General features: G+C 40.8%; 1 protein-coding gene across 2 annotated transcripts; it reads right to left on the bottom strand.

Moving 5' to 3' along the window:
- Positions 1–9750: 9750 nt before the first annotated feature.
- HCF208 (chaperone (DUF2930)) lies at positions 9751–18444 on the bottom strand. Of its 2 annotated transcripts, XM_078591866.1 has the most exons (6): positions 18190–18444; positions 18002–18114; positions 17866–17937; positions 11874–12017; positions 10223–10376; positions 9751–10125 (listed from the first exon to the last, which is right to left on the bottom strand). In XM_078591866.1, exons 1-6 carry the CDS (start codon positions 18377–18379, stop codon positions 9908–9910), a joined length of 891 nt encoding a protein of 296 aa, XP_078447992.1. In that variant the 5' UTR covers positions 18380–18444; the 3' UTR covers positions 9751–9907. The 2 variants fall into 2 exon arrangements, with proteins under 2 accessions (XP_078447992.1, XP_078447993.1); XM_078591867.1 differs by lacking the exon at positions 11874–12017.
- Between the last annotated feature and the right edge of the window lie 439 nt (positions 18445–18883).

Genomic DNA, 18883 nt, shown 5'->3' with positions numbered 1-18883 from the left:
CGTTGCACACATTCTGAACATTGTCGTCCAAGGGGAAATGAAAAGCTTCGACTTTCCTTCGGCCCACGTTTTAGAGCCCAACGAAGGCGACGTGAGCAGGACAGCACACCAGTACGACAGTGATGAGGACAACGATCTTGGAGATATATTCTCAACGTTTTACGACAATGACGGAGCACGCCGGCTGTTATGTTTGGGTGATGCAGTTGCGAAGGTGTGGACACTAGTGTGTAGTATTCGGAGCTCTATGCAACGGAGAGAGGAGTATGCGAAGGCATGTGAAGACTACCCCGAAGTCGAGGACTCTAACATAGTCATGTTGGACTATCTGACCTACTGGAACATCACTTACGCTATGTTATCTGCTGCCGTGAAGAAATGTGATGTCGTGGATCAAATGTCGAAGAATTTTGGCCGAAAGGGGAAGGCGATGAAGATGTCAAAGGACGAGTGGGAGTTGGTGAAAGAATTTTGTCGCATCCTTGGGCAGTTCACTATATCCACCGATCATGTTTGCCAGATAGTGATTCAGGCCATAAGTGATGTATTATTTCTCATGGACGGCCTCATGCACCACATGAAGGAGGTGGTCTAGCAAATCGAAGAGGACACTTTCTTCACCTGCGTATGACGGTTGCATGAAGGAGATTGTTCTAACAAGGCACAAGCGTGTAAGGTGATGCAACACAAGCTAGCATAGTATGCAAAAATCTTGTGGGTGAATGATGCAATCATCGGCGCGGCATTGATGGACCCATTCCTCAAACGGGCAATGCTCCGTCAGGGCGTCAGAGAAGCAACCATTGCATATGTACGATCTTTGTTAGCATGTGACTTGCCGAGGCATGAAACGAGTGGGCATACTGCACATGAACACTCAAAAGGTAGAGAGCTGGACACTTGGCTACAGAGCACCATGCGAAAAGTTCAACCGGCATTAGTGTCAACGAGGTCGGTATTGGATGAGTTCAACCAATACCTAACAGAGGTCGTGCCTAATGAGTTAGTGTTCACCCCACTATCTTGGTGGGCCAGCACAGGGGCGAAGAGCTTCCCCTTACTTGCCTCCATTACAAGGAAGCTGTTGTCCGTATGTGCAACAAGCGCCAGTGTTGAGCGCATGTTCTCGGCGGGCAACACTATTGTCACATACAAGAGATCACGCTGGTCGTTGATAACCATCGAAACCTTCATCACTGTCAAGTGTTGTCTGCGGACGGACAACAACTGATGGTACACTAATGTGGAACTGGGTTCGGATGGCGAAGATGGCCAAGATGGGTTAGTCGCATCTGCTCGAGGTACACATCGCCTACATTGACTACCTTTTATGCATATTTTACATAATCCTCGTGTTTTATCTGTTATCTTTCGCTATGCAAGTGATGATAAAGTAAGCACAAACCTTTGACAGAGCTGTGGGGAAATTCTCAGGCGAAGGACGTATTTTGACGGTTAAATATTACATAAGGAGTCAATTTTGTTGCACGCATCTTTTGCAATAAAATTTAAAACATTTTCCTATAAATTTCTTGAATTTTCCAACATTAAAAATATTCACTTACCCAATTAGTAATATACATATTTTAAATTTGCACTTAATTCACTAATATAACTATTAGGTATATAAACCATGTTAAAGAACCAAATAGTGTGGGCATCTTTTGTTAAAAATTTTGCAACAACTTTTGTTAAAAATTTGCAATTAATTCACCATGTTTAATGTTGGAAATTTCCAACATTAACAATTTACACTTACCCAACGTGGGAACTTCAAAATTAGTAATATACATATTTTCAACATATTTAATATTTAATTGTATAAATTTCAACAAGTGTGGGCATTAATTTTGGAAATTTCAACATTTGCCAACAAGCTTCTTCATTTTATCAGGTTTTTAGTGGAGGATAAGTAAACATCTTCCACATACATGCTAAAACTATAATATAAATTAGCTTCTAGTTTCTTTTCAAATTTCAAGACAAACATTTTAGATATTCCTTAGTCCCCATAAAAAAATATAGGTTAAATGTTGACCGATAAAGGATAAAAATAAATTATTTTTATGGGTTTTATGTATAAACTTTTATTGTAGTATAGTTCTCCTATACAAATTTGGACAGTATAAAGTTATAAGTGCATTTCTCTAAGAATCTGACATGAATCATTCTTTTGTGCGCACAACTTAATAGAAGGCTTTATATAAAAGACGGCTGGACTAACTTTAAACCTTAAAACATTTTAGAAATCTACAATATAAGATTGCGACGGATTCGAAAAAAAATATCCGGATATCGGTGAACGATATAAGGATATCAAAACCGATATCTGATATTCGAGATCCATCTCGTCCCTACATCTTCGGTATCCATCACCAATATCCGCCCACACTTTAAAGATGGATATCGACCGATATCCGATATCCGATAACAGGCACCGTCCCAATTTTATTCCCGATATCGGATATCGGCTGTCCGATATCGGATATGGGACAAATATTGGTTGGGCGAAACTACTCCCTATCTCTCTCACTCTTCTCTCTTCTTTCTCTCCCACTCTTTTATCTTCTATTTTTCTCTCTCTCACTAATCTCTTTTATTTCTATATCTTGCTCTTCTCTCTTCTCTCTCACACTCTTCTGTCTTTCTCTCTATCACTATTTCCTCTTCTCTCTTCTTTCTCTCTCTCTCTCTCTATTCTCTCTTTCTCTCTCGCACTCTTTTTTCTTTTCTCTCTCGCACTCCTCCCTCTTCTCTATCTCTCACTCTTGTCTTTCACACACACGCGCTTCTCTATCTCTCACTCTTATCTCTCTCACACACAAGCTACTCTATCTCTCACTCTTATCTCTCATACATACTTTTCTCTCTCTCTCACACACACACACTTTTCTCTCTCTCTCACTCTTATCTCTCTGTTTTTCTCTCACCCCCCCTTAGTCATCATCCGTCATCTAATTCGGACGAATGATAGACTGTCATTTGTTCTGTCCCAAATATATCATCCGCCATTGTCTTTCCCAATGAATTGTCGAATGGACAGAATCGTCTCCATCATCAGTCATCTATTTGAGATGATAGATTAGTGATGACATAAATGATGAACGGATGACAAGTGACTGATGACGGAAATGATGTATAGATGACGAGTGACTGATGACGGAAATGATGAATGGATGGCTGAAGACGGAAATGAGGATTAGATGACGGATGATGACTAATGACGATTTGGATATTGTAGGAAGGGAAAAAATTTAGTTAGAATACCTAATCAATATTTTATTTAATATACTGAAATATAAACTTGTGTAATGTACAATTAATAGTCTTATGACGACAGCAACAACGATGGGCATAGATGACCACAAAAGCATCATTGATGAGTAAAACATTGACAGAAGGATCATCGATGGGGGATACCATTGATGTTGATGATGAATATCTCATAAACTCAAATAAGGGTAGTCATTTCCATGTATTATTCATCTTAAATCTTGTAAAAGTAAGTACAACATTGCCAAAAATGCTTATTTTGCATAGTAATGAGATCATGCCTTTTCACTTTCCCAATGATTAAAAAGCTTACATTTTCTACTTACGTAATATTTCCATCAATGCTTTGACATGAATTTCACAAGTTACACAGTTTGGGATTTACCTTTAAGAGGATTTGAGGGATATTTCTAACCCCCACTTGACTCATTGGGTCAAGTGGGATATGAATCTAGCGATTTCCCTAGTGTGTTGACTCTTCAGGTCAAGGTTGACTTTGGATGGTCATAAAATTACAAAATTTTATGGGGAAGTCAAGACAGGAGTCTTGAGGCTTGGAACAAAATTTCAAGTCAAAAGGAGCAATGAATAAAAAGATGAATGCTAACTAGTGGAGTTGACTCAATCGATAGGCTTGGTATGAAGGAGCTTGAAGGAGACCTTCTAGAACGTCCTTGGAGGCTTCCAGGTTGATCAAGACACATGAGGGTGACTCCAGCTGGCATCTCCTGTTTGGAGGAGAGCCCAGGGTTGAGATCCAGCCCAGGATCCATGAGGTGGAACCCATCCACCCATCCATTCCAGCCCGAATCCAAGGGCTAGTGATGACTTATAACTAACTCTAACCAACTTGTTCTTTTCCCTTCCCATTGGTTAGAGTTAGTTGTAACTAACTATAGCCAGTTGTAATCTGGTTGGTTGGGGCCTGATCACCTGGATTGAGGCCTCAAGAACTCAATCATGGACGTTCATCCATAATCCAACCACCAAGCATGGCTGAAACAAACACATGTATCCCTATAAAAGGGCCCCCCTCGCCCTCCTCGAGGGCGTCCAAGAATTCAGTATTGTTTTGTTCACTTTCTTTCTTTTCTGAGCTTGTTCCTGGGTCCACCTTAATTCTGGAGGTGCAAGGAGTCTTCTAGGAGCTGCCTGGATCTCAAGCCAGTTGGTAGGGAGCTGGAGAAACAACCTTGGGCCCTTTCGGATGTGACAAAAAAGGTTACATGCTTCTTCTCATCCTATATCCTCCTGGAATTTTCCTAAGCTTCTTGGCTATCCTTAGGCAGATAGCCAACGTCTCAAGATTTCCAACGCCTACTCACACGTGTCAAACCGATATCTGGAACTCCAGATATCGTCGTTTTGGTCCACCACACATGAGAGGACCTCCACCCGCGCGACCAGCGGCGGAGCGCTGAAGTATCAGCGCACAAGAGGCCCTTCAGCCCGCCCATTCAGCGGCGGAAGCGCCCACATTGTGCGCTATCTCTCTCTTACTCTCCTTTTCTCACTCAATTAAATTCAGAATTTTTTATCTCTCCCTAGAGACGATAAAAAATTCTGAAAAAATTCTCAAAAATCATTCTCAGTCTAAGCTTTCTACGGAAAATTTTTCACACTTTCTAAAATTCATATCATCTTTATTAGTTGAACATAAACCTGCTTAATCACTAAAATCATTACAAAAGAGGTTTATACAAATCTTGAACTTGAAATACTAATTGAAATTCATCCTAACTAGTTACCTAGCTCCCTGAGGGATTGACCCTTACTAAAATACTACTAGTAAGGGAATAGAATTGTTGATTGGTACTTAACTATACTTACAAATGACTTAAGATCAATTTTAACCCTTAGTTTTGACCAATCACTATCATTTTCATTAAGGAGGACGAGTGTCTTTGATGAGGACAACGACTCTCATTGGGAAAGACAATACTTTGGTGAGGACAGATCAAAGTCTCTATGAGGCCGACGATCATCATTGATGAGGAAGAATATCATTGACAACGACTAATATAGTCATTGATAAGGCCAATGATTATCGTTAACAAGGATGACAACTCTCATGGATAAGTATGACGACCATTGTTGACATGGATGATAACAGTCATTGATGGAGATGGTGACTGTCATCAACGGTGACAACAACCAAGGCAGTCATTGTCCACATGGACAGTGGGAAAAATGATTGTCATGGACAGGAACAACCACAAAAAGTCTCCCTCTCTCCCCTCTCCCTCACCTATCTCTCTTGCATATCTCCCTCTCCTATCTCTCTCTCTCCTCTCTCTCCTATGCTCTCTCTCTCTCTATTTCTCTCTCTTTGTGTCTATTTTGTCCATTATGTCATCTATGTTCCATCAACCATTCCATTTTTAATCACAGACAAGCGACAGATTGGGACTGATGATCGAATGGTGGCATAGTTTGAAAGGGTGACAATAGGGACAATTTTAAATATAATGGTTGGATGACAGAACAGAAGGTCAATGAGTTGTGTCTCATCCATTCAAAAGTGTCATCCATCATACCTCCAACAACACTGGTTCATTTATTCAGGATGATGTTAACAAGCAGCATTCCTCTGTGTGAGATGAGGTTAACAATCATCGATTACATGTCCTGGATAATTTTTACAAGCATCGTTCATTTGTCCGGGATGGCAGTGGTGTAATTTGTATCCTTGACTACCGTCTTGCTCAAATAAAAGCATCTTTCTAAGATTTTAGTGTTTGTCATTTGTGATGAGGATGGTAGCAAAATCATCATATCTCATCCTCAAGTTGGAGATGATGATGAGCTTATCTAGAATTGATTATCGATACGCTCACTTGATGACTAGAGATGGGTGTGTGGTTTAGTGCATAAATTCACACCAAGTGGGAAATTTTTTTACAGCCCCAAGTCCATAGGAGGAGTATGTTGGGTTCTGATGCCTTGAGTGGAGGTATAAAACTGTTTTCTATGCAACAGCAGTGATGATAGATTATAAATAAATCTTTAAAACATGAGACATCATGTGTACCTTCTAAGAACTTGTTCCACCCTTGACTTGCTCCGTAGGAGATTGTTTTGAAGCCATTCATGTGTCCGGCCTCTACAAGTATCCACGCGATCAAGGTGCTCTTGTATCTCCACTTATTCTTCTCTAAATCTTCTTGAAGATAATGTAAATCTTCTCACCATGAAGACCTATTCTTGGATGAGTGGAGAAACTGAGCAAGAAGAATGGGGGGCAGCTCTAGTCGGCATGGGTGTCTAAAATGAGTGCTCCTTCCTAAATTATACTTTACTTAAGTTTTTCATTAAAAAATCATTAAATAAAAATTATATCCACCAATGCCCCTCTGGTGTTGTGCATGTGGCCCTGTAATTACGTATATCATTATAGTTAATAACTTTAGTGCCCCGATAATACTTTTTAGCAGACCTTATTAATTAATTATATCAAGATAAAAATTAATCAACTAAAGATCGATTTAACTCAGTTGATAGGTTAAGTTTCTAGTGTGGTGCAGAGCTATACCTCGTGCTCTATAAGATATAAAGTAATGTTCGAACTCACTCATGGAACTTTTACAATTATCGGTTATCGTACATGTATAATATATCATTTGTGCAAGACTCCCGTACGACTTAGGGTGTGGTTAATTTTCAAATTCTAATATGTCATTTGTTTTTTCACAAATGTGTAACATAGATCATTGGAGAACGCATTTTCCAATATCCTCACTACCCTGGCCAGGGATTTAAGTACATCATCTTCCTAAAGTCAATCTCTTCTTGTAATAAGGGTTGATGATCATATCTTGACCATTAAATCACCTCCATGTGCTTCTTACTATATCTGAGCTAAGACTTGTAACTACTAACAATTGCTCCCTTTTTATAGAAAATGTCTGATTTTTTATGTCTCTTATATAATATACAATTATTTATTTAACTTCTTCATACTATAATACTATCAATCTTACCTCACATATTCTCAGTAATATCTCACTTCCGACTCCCATCTCTAATATATCATTCTGTATCTGCTTTAGCTTTGTTACTAAAGCTGTTGTCATCCCTAAAATTACCTATTTATGTATTCTATTGGTATTAAAATTCACTTACCACCTTTTTATTAATATTATAATATTAATATGTTTTTATTGTGCTTTGACTCTAATGGTCAGTCCTTCAGAAGATGATCTTAGTAATTGAAATATGATAGGGTACGTTTAAGTCTTAATAGTGTTATTTCATCAAAGAAATATTAATAGCACAATGACACATTAAATACCCTAATTTTGTTTGTCATCTGCTTCCAAAGCTCTCCAATGAAGGAGATTGAAAGGGTAGCCTTTAGGGCCAACTTACAAAGGCCAGAAATGAAGGACAACCTTATAAGTTTAATCCACTAGGGTGGGGGCAAAGCAATATTAAAAGCAGCAGCTGTGTCGTTCTTGGCCAACTAGGATGGGCCACTTCCTCAGTGTTTTCCCCATCCTTCCCAATGTAATTATAATAATCAAATTGCATGGATGGATAGAGGGATAAAAAGCCAAGATCACACTCTAAATTTGGCGTTGATCAGAGGGTTGGATCTTGAGATATCAACGCTTGAAATTTGGTTAATTTTCCCGTTGGATCCTTCTCTCTCTCCTCCACGCAGGCACAATCCCATTCATCGATGAAGCTTTCCTCATTTTCTTTGCCAGGTAATGACATTGTTGGAGCTGACCTGGGCGCTAAAATAAAGAATATTCCATCATTTAATTATTATAAAAAATCCCATGCTCGTTTTTGTGCTGATTTCAATTCCAAAGAGGCACCTTTTTGGACTGTTAAGAATGTGCTACATCGCCCTCTCACCATTGCATTTCATAAAAAAATCCAAAACATGCTGCATAGAATTCTGAAAAGGTGAACCAATCATGGGATATTTATGGCAACACAAATTGCAATGGTGTAATTTTCCGTTCCTATGATTGGTCAAGCCAATCATTGGCCAATATACATAGCGACACATGGTGGACGAGAATTAGAAATGTAAAAGCATCTATTAAATGCATTTAATTAAGCGTAAAAGTATATTTCCTGGATTTAAAATTAATTTCTTAATGATTAATATCCATAAATTCATGTTAAAATATGAAAAAATTCATAAATAATTAATAAAGACCGTTACTAAGTAAAAAAAAAATTAAAATTAATTTTAAAATCAATATGAGGCTAGAAAATTCTTTAAAAATGTCTTAATAATGGGAAAAAAACATAAAATATACTAAATACTATTTTAATTAATATAGATCGAGATAATATGGAAATATGGATGTTTTAATGCACATCTTCATGTAATATATGTGATATTTGATTAGCAATTTGAATGCTTTCACCCTCAAGGGTAGTGTACTGAGGAATGGTCGATAAGTTTAATTTACTGTAGGTTATTAAAATGTAATCAGTTTAATCATCAAGAGTAAAAATAATATCACAAAGAAAAGGAGTATTAAAAATAAACTGCTAAAATGCTTCCGGCTGACCTGAAAGACAAGACAGTTTAATAAGACCACACACAGGAAGAGCCTACCAAGGGGAAAACCATAGTACTATCCCCTTAAGTAAAGACATTAAGGAGTGGCTAATAAGATAAGTCTGGTTTAGGTGAAGCGGAACAACCTCTCAAGTGGCCTCACAATGATTCTTTGGTACAAATCCATGCAAATAGGAGTATTTGGAACATCAATAATAGTTCAATAACTAATTTGATTGAAGTGGATTTTTTAAATATTTTCATTCGGTTATTTAAATTTTTTTTGCTTGAATGAACGGTTATATGAAATGATAGAATGACGTGGTACTTGGGGTCTTAAAGTTTGAAATGATAGAATGACCTGTGGAATTCAATGAATTCAATCAGTAGTGTCGTTTGATGATTGATCAGAATGAAGTTATTTTAGCATTTGTGCTGTGAAACCTGGTAAACCGTTGATCAAATTTTGACACCATTGATCTGTGAGAATTTGTTGGCCTTCATCCCATAAATGGTGGAACTCAGAATCTCTTCCAATTCACAGCTTTAATAAAGAACTTCATTCATAATCATAAAATGTGAAAATCCTTAGTATTTCAGGAAATTATATTTATAAAAACACAATTCAGAATTTTATATAAGTTTAAGCAATTTTTGTTCGAGGAGCATGTAAAATAATAATTGATCGTGAATTTGTCTGTAATTTTGTTTCCTTTGTATTATCTGTTGAACATTTTTTGAAAAAATTTGAATTGGCCGTTGTTTGTTATCCCTCTCTTTGGTGGGCTATGCTCTCCAATTGTTTAATTTGAATCAACCTTAACTAACTTTATCGGAATGGTCTAAATTTAGTTTAAAAATTTTCAGTCAAATCCTATAATTGAGATTATTTTTAAAATTAATTGCGAGATGTAAAATAAATAACCTATGCGCCACATGGATAGACGAGTACGTGATTTCATAGCATTTGATAATGCCAAATGTTTTTTCTAAGTTGTAGTGTAACTTTTTGAATATCTTCAAATCATGTGCTTGGTACAGATAAATTAGATTTCTTTGGAAATCTAGTGAAAGAATGAAAAGTAGAGGATTATTTTAAATTTACAGAATTCACTGGACTTCATCCAAACCTCTGAATTTTCTTGCAGCTGCTTTTATCCATGCTCTATCGCTGTCTCTGTATGCATACGCAGCGTTTGATACCAACAAGACGAAGCCCTCTGCGTCGTCGCCATCCTCATCATCCCCTGTATTGCGAGCTCTGCTGGCGACTGGCTGCAGAAGCATTGATTGAGCACCACTGGGTAGCATTCCGATGAACAACGAATCTGCAGCCGATAAAATGTTATGAAACAATAAATTAAAGAAAAACATAAATCCTCTAGAAGAAATGACCCAAATTACAATTTGGTAAACTTATCTCACCTGACCCCAGAGGAAAATAGAGCGGATCTCTGATACGAGTCAACCCTGCTTCTTGGATCTGAACCCAAAACAAGTCGAGTATCTGCGCCTTGGACGCATCCTCGGGAAAATTCCAGTATCCACGGATGCACAGTTTATCTTTGCACAAGATGAGCTGCCACCAAGGGAAAATCAAACACAGTCAATGCAGTGGACTCCTTCAACCCAATTTTCCTAGAGCCATTAAGGGACGGACGAGATAGGGCTGGGGGGCGAGCCTTAACGGTCCGACCATGAACCAGTTTTGTCTCCTAAACAGCTCCTGTCCAGAAACGGTCTGTTTCTGGCTGTTCCATCTCCCAAACAGATGGGGCTGTTTAGGAGATGATGGCTGTTCCTGCTGCCGCTCTGCGCCATCCGCTCTCCTTCTGGCTAATCACTAGCAAAGCCAAGCCATCATCTCCTATCCAGCCTACTGACGCGACGAATCCCTACTCTCCTGCCAGCCACAGCCATCATTACCAAGATAATATGGGACAGACAGGATGGAGGGAAATTCATCCCACGCCGGTTCCGTTCCCAGCTGGTTACTGTCCGAGGACTGTTTGGAATCTGGACCAGCTACCATCCATGACTATGGACAGAAGCGGGATCCCAGTTCCAGGCCGGATGGATGACATTCCATCATCCATCTGCGATCCCTTGTTGAGCGATCCACCGGGCTTTGCTTGTAGTCAGCACATCAGCCAGTATAGTTCCGGATCGTCCCGGACGTGGACGACGGACGGGACGGGACAAATTTCGTCCCATCCGATGTCCAGAGTAAGTTCAGGGACGAAGGACGGGACAGTTTTTCGTCCGTCCAGTCCTCCCAGGACGAGTTTTCGTCCCGAAATTCGTCCCGGATGAAAAAAACCCATTTTATATTTTTAATATATTAATATGGATTTTTTCAAGTTTTTTAGGGAATTACTGAAGAGATAGAACACAAAGGGACATATGTACAATTATTTCTGAGTGGAGTCCATTCGCATGCACGTAAAAATACAGGGACTCTGATGCAAATTGTAATTGCAAGACCACGTGGCAACATCTCAACCGTCGGATGTGAATCCGGCAGTTATCCGTCCAAATTCGTCCGTCCATCTTCCAAGACCTCCAGACAGACGGTTTTTTCGTCCCACGGGACAAAAACCGTCCCGTCCAGTGGTCCCCGAGCGACTTTTTGTCCCAAATTCGTCCGTATCCTCGGACGGGACGATTGTTTTGTCCCCGGACGGAAAAATCGTCCCGTCCGCGTCCCTGAACTATATTAGCCAGGCAGGACGGGAGAGGATGGCTTGGCTTTGCTAGTAGTATGCCAGAAGAAGGGAAACGGATGGCGTAGAGTGGCAGCAGGAAGGTGAGGTGTGAGTCTGTCCCAAGCAGTGCCATCTGTTTTGGACTGTCATTGGTTTCCATCAGAGGGTCAGAATGGAGGAGGTTCTGGAACGGAATCCGTCTCTAGACGGGAGCCATTTGAGACAAAACTTGATAGTGACAGGACCGGTAAGGCTTGTCGCCCATCCTGTCTCGTCTTTTCCTTAATGGGTCACGTCACCCATCTGCAAAAACTAGGCTCTTGGAAATTGGATAAGGAAAAATTTCTCAAGGTATGGCTCTGATGTGATACCACAGAGATGGAATTTGTGTTTTGCAGAAGAACGTAGGAGGCCCAAGCGAATTCTTCCTTCTGAGCGGGTGAAGTGTCCTCTGTGATGGCAAAAATTTGACGGTTACCTTCGGGTATGATGGAACGATCCACCGGGCTTGATCCCTGGGCTTGAGAGAGTGCGTGTTGGACAATAAAGACAAAACAAATAAACATAAAAATCTCTTGGGTTGCCCAGTGGATGTAGAATATGAGGAGAAGAGAAAGCGGAGAAGGAAAAGTAGATAAATGTAAAGATAGAGAGAGAGATTTGTAGATGGATAGAGAGATGATAGACACTATTATAAGAAGTACCAGAGAAAAGGAGCCAGATCTGGTCAATGGGCTGTTGACCAGGCTAACTAACCAGAGGAAGGAAGAGACACCGGTACCTTGGGCCTATAAATAAGACGTTACACCCAGGAGAAGGAAGACTTTCTTTTCTTGGCAAGTTCTTGGCAGTTACGCCAAGGTCTGGGAACTGCGGAGGAGCTCATCCGCCGCGGGAGGGAGAGTCAACCGCGAGGGTGGCCGCCCAAGATCGAGAAGGAGCACCTGCTGGGAGGGAGGAGCCGTCCGATCTAAGAGATATCATGATAGTATTTCGTTCTTGTTCTCTATCAGACTACTTGGGATCCAAGTCTATTCAAATTCGTTCATTGTTACAACGAGTGTAACAATCTGGTATCAGAGCCGACGATCAATTCGGGGAAGGTTTCGAGTTCGATTCAAGATCATTATCATGTCAGATCAAGAGGACACCAGAGGGAAGTCCAGAGCTGACGAAATTCCAGTACCGGCAGAGATTCTCACAGGCGTTCCGCAACAACTTCAAGTGATGAACTCTAAGTTGGACGCCAACCCAGCTTCATCCGCAAGACCGTCCCAGAGGGAGCCGACCAGGTACGGTCGCATACAGATCAATCAAGATCCGGCAGCAGGACAAAAGGTGATGTTTAGAAAAGGGGATTTACCTTATTTCAACGGGTCTAATGCACAAATATGGCTCAATGGCGTGGAAAGGTTCTTTAAAATCCACAGGTTGAATGATGAGGAAAAATTACAACTTGTCTCGCTCCACATGGAAGGATCAGCTCAAGGCTGGTTTATCTACACCGAAGAAAATCTTGGATTCGGACATTGGGCAGTGTTCCGCCAACATTTCGAAAAAAGATACAACCTGTCAAACCGTTCATTGTGCACACAACTTATGGATCTGTGGCAGACGAGCACCGTCTCCCAGTATCAATCAGATTTTGAGGATTTGGTGGCTTTCTTATCGCACGTACCTTCAGATATTCAAGAAACAGCATATCTCAGGGGACTGAAGCCTGAGGTCAGAGTGGAATTGAATAAGTACAGACCCTTTAGAATCCAGGAAATTATGGATTATTCGATTGAGGCCGAAAACAATTTGGCCATATTGGATGGTAAGGATTGTCGTGATTTGACTAACGCCAATACTACTCTTGTTGCTCATGATAAATACAGGAGAGCAAGCCATACACAAAGGGGAGAGACATCTTACAGTGGACAACAACTGAGGCTTAACCAGGCACCTACAAGGAATGAAGCCCCTCAACAAGGAAATAAGAAAAAGCTGGTCAAGCTAACTACAGAAGAATTCTTACAAAGGAAAGAGAAGGGTTTATGTTATCAGTGCGATGAGAGATATACGCCAGGGCATCGTTGCCAGAAGAAGTTGAGTATCTACATGCTGGAAGAGGAGGTGGAACCAGAGGAACTGCCTATTTCAGAAGATCTAATGCAGATTGATGAAGGGCCATTATATTACGGAGAATTCATGTTGGTCCAGGCAAGCAAGTCATCCTCAATACCAAAACCAGGCGCATTAAGGCTCTATGGCTATATCTCTGATCATCGAGTACGGATCCTCATTGACGGTGGCGCCACTTTCAATTTCATCAAGCCCACGGTAATTCAGAAACTGCATATTCAAGCTTATCATCGAATCAGCATCACATTAGGCGACGGGCATTGCAAACTGACAGACGGAATTTATATTAGTATACCGATATCATTTCAAGGGCTCCAGTTTGAACAAAATCTTATTCCTTTTCCGTTGGGCAGCTGTGACATAATTTTAGGAGTCCCTTGGTTGAAGTCCCTGGGATGGTTCCATTGCAATTACCATCACCTGATGCTGAAGTTCTGTCTTAACGAACAGATTCGTACTATTATATCTGACCCAGAACTAAATTCTCTCAGATACTCTCAGTTCGAAGTCGATCAAGCTCATCAGGAGTGGGAAGAGTCTATCGTTCAACTTAAGGAAGCCAAGTCACTCCACACACACTCTCTTCACGAGATACTTCTCCACTTGATTCATGTTTACATCGGATTAAAAGCAAGTACCCACAATTTTTTTAATCGCCCAACACCCTACCTCATCAGATACATTTAATACCGGGAGCAAAACCAGTTAACAAGCGGCCTTACCGATACTCGCACTTACACAAAAACGTCCTAGAGGAGTTGGTCAAAGAACTTTTGGTCTCCCAAGTGATACAACACTCGAACAGTTGTTTTTCAAGTCCTGCCCTACTGGAAAAGAAAAAAGATGGGGGATATAGATTATGTGTCGACTACAGATCACTAAACCAAATGACCATACCCAATAGGTTTCCCATACCAATGGTCGATGAACTCTTGGAAGAGCTACACGGGATGACAGTCTTCTCTAAGATAGACCTGAAATCTGGCTATTACCAAATCAGGATGCATCCAAATGATATCAATAAGACTGCCTTTAAGACACATCATGGGCATTTCGAATTTAAGGTGATGCCTTTCGGCTTATCAAATGCCCCGGCTACCTCCCAGGCACTCATGAATTCAATATTCTCAGCATACCTTTGCAAATGTGTTCTTGTATTCTTCGATGACATACTCATTTATAGCCAAAGCTTGCAACAGCATGAGAAGCACTTAGCCATAGTATTTGAGCTACTTTCTGATAATCATCTATATGTTAACCCAAAGAAGTGCTGTTTTGGGAGTGAATTTATGGAGTTCTTGGGCCATGGCATATCGGCAGCAGGCGTCTCAACGGATCCCGGAAAAATTGAGGCAATTCAGAATTGGAAAAGTCCCTCTACAGTGAAAGAATTAAGGGGTTTTTTGGGGCTCACTGGGTACTACCGCCATTTTGTAGCTAACTATGCAGCAATTGCCCAACCTCTCACTGCCCTGTTAAAAAAGAATTCTTTCAAATGGACCGCTGAGATGGAACAAACATTCAACCGACTAAAGAAGGCAATGGCAGAAACTCCTGTTCTTAAGCTACCTAATTTTTCTATTCCTTTCAGCATAGAAACAGATGCCTCAGACCAACCAGTGGGAGCAGTGTTAGTACAAGAAGGGCACCCTGTGGCATATTTTAGCAAAGCATTTCCGTGCACATCGAGGTTCAAGTCGGCATATGAAAGAGAGTTGATGGCAGTAGTTTGGGTTGTACATAAGTGGAAACACTACTTGTTATTTATACATTCACCATATACACTGATCAGTTCAGTCTAAAATTTCTCTCAGAGCAAAAAGAGGTACCTCTGCAGTATCACAGGTGGATATCAAAACTACTGGGGTTCGACTTTAGCATCCAATATAAAGCTGGCAAGAAGAATGTGGTAGCCGATGCCTTATCAAGATCCATTCAAGAAATCAACGGAGAGCGCAACTCTCTATCAAAGACGCATTGGTTGGATAAATCGATACTTACTCAAGAACTACGACAAGATCCCAAACTTAGTGATATTATCAAAAAAATGGAATCAGGATGTGAACAAGCACCAAATTACTCAATCCAACAAGGGCTTCTACTCTGGAAAGGAAAGATCGTTTTACCTAGTAATTCTTCCTTGATCTCTCAGATTTTACAGGAATTCCATGATTCAAAAATCGGAGGGCATGGGGGATATCTAAGAACCCTCAAAAGAATATCTCAGCAGGTCAAATGGCCAGGGATGAGAAAAACTATTAAATCATATGTTAATCAGTGCCAAGTTTGCCAGAAACAAAAATCATCAACTCTGTCACCAGTGGGATTACTTCAGCCATTACCCATACCTAATCAAATTTGGGAGGACATTACAATGGACTTTGTGGAAGGCTTACCTAAATCAGAAGGATATGACTCAATCTCGGTCGTAGTGGATCGTCTAAGTAAATATAGCCATTACATAGCCATCAAGCATCCATTCTCAGCCGTCACCATTGCTGAAGTATTCACTAAAGAGATAGTCAGACTACATGGCATTCCAAATTCTATTATATCGGATAGGGGGCGCCTCTTTACAAGTCACTTCTGGAGGGAATTACATCGTCTCCAAGGAACACACTTAAAATTCAGCTCTTCATACCATCCAGAAACGGACGGCCAGACAGAGGTCACCAACAGAGGGTTGGAATGCTATCTGAGATGTTTTACTTCTGAAAACCCAAAATTATGGAAGAAATGGCTACATTGGGCAGAATTCAACTATAACGCTGCATACCACACTTCCATCAAAACTACACCTTTTAGAGCAGTCTATGGCAGAGATCCACCATCACTCATGAGATATGGATCACCACCATCGCCTTTTGACTCCATCGACAAACTATTAATTGAAAGGGATCAGATCATCGCATTATTAAAGCAACACCTCTCTAAAGCCCAATCAAGAATGAAGCTCCAAGCAGACAAACATAGAAGGGATGAAGAGTTTCAAGAGGGTGATATGGTTTACTTGAAACAACGACCCTATAGAATGAAATCACTGGCGCAAAAACCATGCGAAAAGCTCCGTCCCAAATTTTATGGACCTTATAAAATTCTCCAAAATATTGGGGCTGTCGCTTATAAATTGGACTTGCCCCCTCAGAGCACATTACACCCAGTCTTCCATGCTTCATTACTAAAAAGAGCTCTGGGACCTCATCAACCAGCTACAAAAGAACTACACCCACATCTAACAGCTAATTATGAATGGCAGGTATACCCGGAGGACATCCTCAAGGTTCGCAGTACGCCCCACGGAAGGAGATATTGGTTAAGTGGGCTAATCTTCCAGCATCTGAAGCTTCTTGGGAACAGGTTCATCATTTCCACAAGGCTTTTCCTGATTTCCAGCTTGAGGTCAAGCTGTACTCCAAGGGGAAGGTATTGATAGACGCTATTATAAGAAGTACCAGAGAAAAGGAGCCAGATCTGGTCAACGGGCTGTTGACCAGGCTAACTAACCAGAGGAAGGAAGAGACCGGTACCTTGGGCCTATAAATAAGACATTACACCCAGGAGAAGGTAGACTTTCTTTTCTTGGCAAGTTCTTGGCAGTTATGCCAAGGTCTGGGAACTGCGGAGGAGCTCACCCGCCGCGGGAAGGAGGAGTCGACCGCGAGGGTGGCCGCCCGAGGAGATCGAGAAGGAGCACCTGCCGGGAGGGAGGAGCCGTCCGATCAAAGAGATATCGTGATTGATTTCGTTCTTGTTCGCTATCAGACTACTTGGGATCCAAGTCTATTGAAATTCGTTCATTGTTACAACGAGTGTAACAAAAGATAAATGAAGAGGAATATGTACTAAAACATACAGAGAGATAGATAGAGATATAAATAGACAGAGAGCTAGATGTAAAATGGTAACTGGGTCAAGCACCTGCCTACAATGTCATTTTTCCATTTGCAACTGCCAAGACCTCATGAACTAAGATGTGTAAACTTACAATTTCTACAGTTTCTTCAAGCTTTGGTACTATGGGCCATTGGCCATTTTATCTCCGACCAAATGTTAAGTTTAAATTTTTGGCCATCGACGCATATTTATTTCCCATACACGGCCGCAGCTATTAATTTTAAATTTTCTTTCAAGATTGCTATAAATTTAAATTAATGCAAGCAACGACAACAAGAACATAACTACATTTTTTAAAAAGAGTTCCAATCGCCAACAAGAACAAAATTTCAAAGATCATACCTTGAGAAACTTCCCAAAATAGGGAAGGGCGATGGAAAACGCGGCCAGGCCGATCCCCAGAGCCTCAGATCTCTAAAAATGACCCATCACGAAATTGTTCACAAGTTCAATTGATTGAAAAGATTGTCGAGCAGACCAGTTGAGCAGGAGTCGGGGAACCAGAGCCGAAGAAATGGTTGAGAACAACAAGGGAACCAAACGCAAAGCCAATGTATCTGGGCAAATAGGATTCATCCAGGCCAGGAATTCCTGCAACCACAAGTGCGAATTCGCTTTAAGAAGCTCGAAAATAGGTCTAGCCCAACATCAGACAACGCTACTCACCGAGAGTAAAGCGGAGAACAGAGAGATTTAGGGGCCGAGGATCGCCTTCTGCCGAATCATTCTGAATAGCGTTCACGACGAAATTTTTACGCGAAAAAGATCGATTCGAGCGGCGTCGTCGATGGGGAGCTCCGTCGGGGCAACGAAATCCTGAATTAGGGTTCACGATCGAACAACACTGCCAAGCCATCTCCACCTGAGGGAAGCTTTTGGAGTTCGTTGGGTTTCTGATTCATCCCGAATGATTAAAAATGTATGTATCATATTTCACTCCAGAAAGAGAGATATCTGAAGAGATAGAGAGATACATGGATATAAGATAGGAGGAGAGAGATGAATCTAGGGATAGAAAGATACATGGAGATAAGATAGAAGGAGAGAGAGATGAATCAAGAGATAGGGATGGAGAGATGTAGAGATGAATCAAGAGATAGAGATGGAGAGAGAGATAAGACAGAAGGAGAGAGAGATGAATCAAGAGATAGAGATGGAGAGGGAGATACATGGAGATAAGATAGAAGGAGAGAGAGATGAATCAACAGATAGAGATGAAGAGAGAGATACATGGAGATAAGATAGAAGGAGAGAGATGAATCTAGAGAAAGAGATGGAGAGGGAAATACATGGAGATAAGATAGAAGGAGAGAGAGATGAATTAAGAGATAGAGAGATACATGGAGATATGATAGAAGGA

Source organism: Wolffia australiana, chromosome 2 (assembly GCF_029677425.1).
Source record: "Wolffia australiana isolate 7733 chromosome 2, ASM2967742v1".
In the NCBI taxonomy this organism is placed as follows: Eukaryota; Viridiplantae; Streptophyta; class Magnoliopsida; order Alismatales; family Araceae; genus Wolffia; species Wolffia australiana.
The sequence above is the reverse complement of the archived record's forward strand: the minus strand, read 5'-3'. Positions and strand labels throughout refer to the sequence as shown.